The following is a 7,811-nucleotide window of genomic DNA, read 5'->3' as shown; positions in this document are numbered from 1 at the left end:
TTGACTGGCCTGCACAGAGCCCTGACCTCAACCCCAAATCAAATCAAATGTTATGCTACTGCTGTTGAATAAAATGTGACTAGTATTTTCTTCCTGCCTGGAATCCACACTAAATCCATGCTCTGTTTCACTATTGCTTTAGAAAGTTACCGTGTGGATTCAAGGCTAGTTTTGTTCAGTTAATAACCAGGTTAACTTTTTTAAGCCTTGACAGTTCAAATGTACACTAGTGTAGAAAGTATTCAATATATACAAGGATGTGTAAATACTATGGACAACAATAGGTCGCCTGACACAGGTTAAGGAGCCACTATCTCTATCACAAATATAATTTATATATTGAGATAAGTAATCTATTTGTCATCATGTTCCCTGGTTGTATATGTGAGGACTAGAGAACATAGATGTTTCCGACAGAAGAAAACACAAAGGGTTTCATTGCTTCTGTCTTTACTAGAACATAATTTAAACTGAATCCAAAAGCAGAATTGCACAATATTTACAAAACACTTGCTTACACCAGTTTTTGTGTTGTTCGGAATGTTCCAAAGCATTCCATAGAATGTCGAATATAATTATTCTTGTAGATATTCTATCAAATGACAGAGAATATCAATACAGTGTGTTTAAAATAATACAACTGAACGCATAACACAAATACTAACTTAAAAATAATGACATAATACATGATATGCATTGAAATCCAGTCATCACCTGAGAACTGTAAATAACCACAATAAAACACATGATAAAAATGTACTTCATTCCTACTGTATATGTAGCTTCACCATAGCTGGAACAATTGTATGACATTTTTAGTGAGAGGTACGTTCACGTATTCACATGTACAATGAAATTCAACAAGGTAAACAACACAGATTTCTGAAAGGTTTTAGAAACCAAGTGGGAAACAATTCAGTACCATTGAAATCAAATATCTTACCTCGTAGAGGTGGCAACAGGTTAGGAGCTATGGGAGGAAACTTTTAAACATTTTACGCCCCCCATCACTTCACCATATGGCTAAACGCCATGGCTAACCGCCTGGTCTTCCCACTTATGATCTTTAGTGGATAAGTTGAAGTTGTGAACGAAAAACACATACAGGTGCATCTGTACTGAAACGCAATACTATTGGCTTTTTTTTAATGGGGGGGGGGGGGCGGTTGAGGGAAATGTAAGAGCAAGACTTAAAAATACCTGACTGTCTGCACACCAAACTATGCACTAAGAGACTCTGCCTTACAATGAAAACATCTGCGCTTCAATCCCACACATAAATTCTATGAAAACTATAAGCTTCTTTTCTTGGAATGTTATCCAGCTATATTTCAACACAACATAATTCTGGTACATAAAAGTGTCTTCATCAAAGGCTAAACCTCTGGTTGATCATGGAAAGCTGGATACTAGATAGATAAGGGACCAGACCAGATGCTTCCAATATAGACTAGACCACGTGGATAACATTTCACTTTAAGATCCTTCCAATGTAGATGCTGCCACATGGACAACGTGTAATTCTAAAGTTGAGTAACGTGAACTGGCCAGCCCAGCCAGTCAATCAGTCTGGTAGTGGTTTAATAAACAGCTTAAAGAATCTCTTCAGCTATTTTTGTAAAACTTTTTTTCTGTGAAAAACAAAATATCCCATGTATAAATACAATAATGTACACACACTTAAAGAGAAAATATTTTTTTAAATGCAAACTTCAAGGAGTAGGCCATTGAAGAAGTTGGTCTGATGCCCCCCCCCCCCCCCCCCCCCTTACTTGTGGGATCAAAAGAGAAAAGGACCCCCCCACCACCACTTGTGTGATGTCATGTCATACCTAGACAACCCATTGATCGCCTTTTTAAGTAAATGAGGAGAAAAGGAGCCTGGAGTGCGTCTTTAAGACTGGTCCCCTAGCTACCAGCATAAGGTTTTAAGTAGCACTGTGTGAACCCGAGTCCTTTTATTTAATGCTCTGTTTCTCTTGACACTCATTCCTACAGGTGGTATGGCTCCCAAAGCTCTCCTATGCATCCATCAATGAGAAAACGATGGAAAAACTAGAATAATATTATGTTTTAACTCCCTGTTGTGCGTCACTTAAATCCCTTAACTGGAATGTTAACCACTAAATGTTGACCTCTAAAATCAATGTTGCTCTGTGGTTGGTTAAACTATTAATATACTGTATCTGGATGTGAACTTCTGTGGGTTGAGTTTCAATACGTTTTCACCTAACAGGAACATTTCCAGTTTAATGGGCTTTGCCTTTCTCACACACCTTCTCCTGTAACCTAGCCTGTAACCTCATCCCAACTCCTAGCCTGTTACCTTGTCCAAGCTCCTAGATTGTTATCTAGCTCCTAGCTTTTTACCTAGCTCCTAGCCTGTTACCTAGCCAAAGCTCCTAGCCTGTTACCTAGCTCATACCCTGCAAGCTAGTCGTAGCCTGTTACCTAGTCGTAGCCTGTTACCTAGTCCTAACTCCTAGCCTGTTACCTAGTCCTAGCTCCTAGCCTGTTACCTAGCTCCTAACCTGTTACATAGTCCTAGCCTGTTACATAGTCCCAGCTCCTGGCCTGTTACCTAGTCCTAGCTCCTAGCCTGTTACCTAGCCCTAGCTCCTAGCCTGTTATCTAGCTCCTAGCCTGTTACCTAGTTCAGCCTGTTACCAAGTCCTAGTTCCTAGCCTGTTACCCAGCTCCTAGCCTGTTACCTAGTCCTAGTCTGTTACATATTCCTAATTCCTAGCCTGTTACCAAGTCCTAGCTCCTAGCCTGTTACCTATCTCCTAGCCTGTTACCTAGTCCTAGATCCTAGCCTGTTATCTAGCTCCTAGCCTGTTACCTAGCTCCTAGCCTATTACCTAGTAGTAGCACCAAGCCTGTTACCTAGTTCTAGCTCCTAGTCTGTTACCAAATCCTAGCTCCTAGACTGTTACCTAGCTCCTAGCCTGTTACCTATTCCTAGTTCCTAGCCTGTTACCTAGCTCCTAGCCTATTACCTAGTAGTAGCACCTAGCCTGTTACCTAGTCCTAGCTCCTAGCTTGTTACCTAGCTCCTAGCCTGTTACCTAGTCCTAGATCATAGCCTGTTATCTAGCTCCTAGCCTGTTACCTAGCTCCTACATTTTGCCTAGCCCCTAGCCTGTTACCTAGCTTCTAGCCTGTTACGTAGTCCTAGTTCCTAGCCTTTTACCTAGTCCTAGCCTGTTACCTAGCTCCTAGCCTGTTAACTAGTCCTAGCTCCTAGCCTGTTACCTAGTTCAAGCTCCTAGTCTGTTACCTAGTCCTAGCCTTTTACCTAGTCCTACCCTGTTACCTAGTCCTAGGCCGTAGTCTGTTACCAAGCTCCTAGCCTGTTTACTAGTGCTAGCTCCTAGTCTGTTACCTAGTCCTAGCTTCTAGCCTGTTACCTAGTTTTAGTTCCTAGCATGTTACCTAGTCCTAGCTCCTAGCCTGTTACCTAGTTCAAGCTCCTAGTCTGTTACCTAGTCCTAGCTCCTAGCCTGTTACCTAGCTCCGTGCATGTTACCTGGTACTAGCTCCTGACCTGTTACCTAGCTCCTAGCCTGTTACCTAGCTTGTTACCTAGCCTCTTACCTAGTCTTAGCTCCTAGCCTGTTACCTACCTCCTAGCCTGTTACCTAGCCTCTTACCTAGTCCTAGCTCCTAGTCTGTTACCTAGTTATAGCTCCTAACCTGTTACCTAGTTCTAGCTCCTAGCCTAATACCTAGTCGTAGCTCATAACCTGTTGCTCTTCTGTTAGCCAACTTCTCTGACATGTTCATTTGTTGTCATGTCAAACATGTATGACAAAGAAGTTGGCTAAAGCACATATGTTACAGATCTGGGATCAGGCTTCTGTAGCTAGCATATGAGACCAATGTAAAGTTATGAAGCAATATTATCTTAAGCCACACAGCAGAGTTGGGGTCAATTCCATTTTTAATTCAGGAAGTACACTGAAATTCTAATTCTCTTGAATGGTTTTACTTTCTGAATTGACTAGAATTAAAATGGAATTGACTTCAACCCTGCCACACAGACTAACACACCACTCAATACACACACAGATATATCCAATGGTGATTTGAACTGGAATGTTTTTTTGGACTAAACACAGATAGTGTAGACCAGGGAGTAGGTGACTAGATTTAGCTGTGGGCTGATTTTTGTCATTGCGGCTGGTTGGAGGACCAGAACATAGTTATGAAGCTTTAGATCACTTTATTGGTCAAACAACGTCTAACTGAAATGTAACTTCCGCTTTTAACCCAACCCTCTCCGAAAGACACACATACATACATACATGCATACAGTATACAGGTTTTGGAGGTGTCAGGGCCACCACACTGAGTGCCTGGGGAGCTGTTGTTGTGGGGGGTTAAGTGTCTTGATACCAGCAAACCCTTCGGTTGCCAGCTCACTTCTTGACAGATTTTTCCAGTCGGACCCGGGATTCAAACTGGCAAACCTCCGGTTGCTGGCTTGCTTCTCTCTAACCGCTAGGCTACCTGCTGCCCCATATAAAAATGTGTACACTGCAACCACAACTAAGCCTAAAAAGAGATTTTGAAAATAACAATCATTGAGACACGATGATGTCTCTTTTTTTTATTTGTAGGAATACTTGGGAACTGATTTCCTAAATTAAACAAAAAACAAGCAAAATAAATTGTGTTAAATTGGTCCGCAGCTTACAAAAGGGGACCGCAGGCATTCCTGATCTAAGCCTATCATTGCTGCTGTTGTGTGTGGTTGGCTGGTGGTCTCTGCTGTGCTGACTGAATACTAAACAGCACTTCAGTGCAGCACGTCTCTGTTGCCTCCTCTTCTCTGCCCTCTGTTACCACCCAGAGCTGGGCTCAGATAGCAGAGAAGTGTTCCTGGCAGTCGGAAGCTCGACGTGTGGTGGGGCTACACCTGGTCAGCATGGTGATCTGGGTGCTGAAGTTGTTGCCGTTGCTACCCAGATACTGGGGCTGCTGGTATTTGGTGTCTCCTTTACCCAGAAACCTTTGCATGTGCCACCTTCGCCACTTACGTTTCACCTCCCCCTGCACCTGGTGGGGATAGAGGTAGGAGAGGAGGGAGAGAGCACGTGAGAGGGAGGAAGAGAGGAACATAAACAGAAGGGGAGAGATTGAGAGGAGATAGGACACAGCACGAGGGATAAGTCAGAAAAGATATAAACACAGAAAGAGATAGATGAAGAAGACTATCTGTTAGTCTTTATCTATCTCTTTCTGTGTCTAACAGATAGACACAATGAGACTCTCGGTGTGAGAAAAATGGAAAGTTTACAGTATTAGATCCAAAAATGTATTCCAAATTTACCCTGACATTGTCAGCTCATCTTAGGAACTTTTTTGTGTCTGTGGAGTGGTGTGTATGTTATTACCTCTCCATTTAGGAAACAATACAGTACTGCAACCCCAAACCCCTGAGAGAGAGACAGAGAGAGACAGAGAGAGACAGACAGACAGACAGAGAGAGACAGACAGACAGACAGACAGACAGACAGACAGACAGACAGACAGACAGACAGACAGACAGACAGACAGACAGACAGACAGACAGACAGACAGACAGACAGACAGACAGACAGACAGACAGACAGACAGACAGACAGAGAAAGTCAGAGAGAGAGAGAGAGGAGACAACAATCGATCATTAGGATTCCTGATGATGAGTGTTCTGTTTCATAGAAAGGCCTTTGCCCCAGAGAGACTCAGCCAGAGCAGTTGTGAAAGACTGAAAAATGATCCCAAAGATTATGACCAAATTCAGCATGAGGTAGGGTCATTAATTCTGGGCCTGATAGAATTTTGTGCTGAGAGGACATGAGAGGTTTTTCCCGAGGGAAAATACGAGTTTAAAGCAGATATAAATTAAGACTGCTATCATAACAACTAGATCATTGCTCTCACAAATGACCTGGGTATTTGGAAAGAAAATATAAAGTCAGAATGACTTGTGAGAGAGAGAGCTCCTTGAGAGTTTGAGGGTCGAGGGTTTACATTCTTGAGTTGTACATTATGCTATGTAATCTGTCTTATATATTAACTTCTATTTAGTGCACATATCTAAATGGTTAGACGGATGAAAATGTATCTTTCTGTGCCATCTGATTCAAGTGTTTACTTCATATTCCCTAATAGCCAGGAAAAGCTCCCGCAGCAGGTTTTCCTGTGGTATTCTGTATCTCTTTCTCTTTACCACAAATGGCCTGTTTGGCTCAACCTCAACTCATAACACAGAACGTAAATCTCGTGGAAGTCAGATAGGGACAGGGAGGATATCAAACCTCATTATTACACATCCTATGATTGTATTACGTTGTTTTTTTGACACTTGGAGAATGCAGAGAACATAGACCTATTGCATTCTTTACACCCTGAACTGTTAACATACTAGACTGACTGGGACTAATTACATAATATTGTTAATATCCTTACAGTGTGTTTAGAAAGTATTCATTCCCCATGACTTATTCCACTTTTTTTCTACAGCCGGAATTCAAAATGGATTAAAGAAATAAAACATCTCACTCATCTACACACAATAACCTATAATTACAAACTGAAAACATGTTTTTAGATTTGTTTGCAAATTTATTGAAAATAAAATGACAGAAAAATATAATTTACATAAGTATTCACACCCCTGAGTCAATACTTTATAGAAGCACCTTTGGCGGCAATTACAGCTATAATTACACCCGAGTCTTTCTGGTGAAGTTTCTAAAAGCTTTCCACACCTGAATTGTGCAACATATGGCCATTTGTCTTTTCAAAATTCTTCAAGCTCCAATTGGTTGATGATCATTGCTAGACAACCATTTTCAGGTCTTGCCATAGATTTTCAAGCAGATTTAAGTCAAAACTGTAGCTTGGTCACTCAGGAACATTCACAGTCTTCTTGGTAAGCAACTCCAGTGTAAATGTGACCTTGTGTTTTAGGTTATTTTCCTGCTTAAAGGTGAATTCATCTCCCAGTGTCTGGTGGAAAGCAGACTGAACAGGTTTTCCTCTAGGATTTTGCCTGTGCTTAGCTCCATTCTGTTAAGTTTTTTATCCTGAAAAACTCCCCAGTCCTTAACAATTACAAGCATACCCCTAACATGATGCAGCCACCATAATGCTTGAAAATATGGAGAGTGGTACACAGTAATGTGCTGTATTTGATTTGCCCAAAAGATAACACTTTGTATTCAGGACAAAAAGTGAATTGCTTTGCCACATTTGTTTCAGTATTACTTTAGTGTCTTGTTGTAGGCTGTCATTGTAAATAAGAACTTGTTCTTAACTTAAGGATCGGACCCTTTTTCAATTTTCGCCTAAAATGACATACCAAAATCTAACAGCTTGTGGCTCAGGACCTGAAGCAAGGATATGCATATTCTTGATACAATTTGAAAGGAAACACTTTGAAGTTTGTGGAAATGCGATATTAATGTAGGAGAATATAGCACATTAGATCTGATTTATTGATACATGGTTTATTGATACATTTTCAAGTTCATAACTGTGCACTCTCCTCAAACAATAGCATGGTATTATTTCACTGTAATAGCTACTGTAAATTGGACAGTGCAGTTAGATTAACAAGAATTTAAGCTTTCTGCCCATATCAGATATGTCCATGTCCTGGGAAATGTTCTTGTTACTTACAACCTCATGCTAATCACATTAGCGCATGTTAGCTCAACCGTCCTGTGGGGGGGGGGGGGGGGGGGGGGGGGGGGTCACCAATCTCGTAGAGGTTTACTGACTTGCCTAGTTAAATAAAGGTAAATAAATAATAACACATT

The 7,811-nt window shown here is 41.2% G+C and overlaps 1 protein-coding gene across 2 annotated transcripts in view; it reads right to left on the bottom strand.

Annotated features, from left to right (window-relative positions):
- Positions 1 to 433: 433 nt before the first annotated feature.
- LOC106569811 (vasoactive intestinal polypeptide receptor) overlaps positions 434 to 7,811 on the bottom strand; it is a 107,270-nt gene continuing 99,892 nt past the window's right edge. For both annotated transcript variants that reach the window (XM_014141442.3, XM_014141443.3), the window contains 2 exons: positions 5,400 to 5,441; positions 434 to 5,061 (listed from right to left, as the gene is read on the bottom strand). In XM_014141442.3, the coding sequence (XP_013996917.2) occupies positions 4,864 to 5,061; positions 5,400 to 5,441 (240 nt within the window). In that variant the 3' untranslated portion in view covers positions 434 to 4,863. The remainder of the gene's footprint in view (positions 5,062 to 5,399; positions 5,442 to 7,811) is intronic.

The sequence above is a fragment of the Salmo salar genome, chromosome 14 (genome assembly GCF_965601325.2).
Source record: "Salmo salar chromosome 14, fSalSal1, whole genome shotgun sequence".
NCBI classification, from domain to species: domain Eukaryota; kingdom Metazoa; phylum Chordata; class Actinopteri; order Salmoniformes; family Salmonidae; genus Salmo; species Salmo salar.
This window is presented reverse-complemented; position numbering and strand designations above follow the sequence as displayed.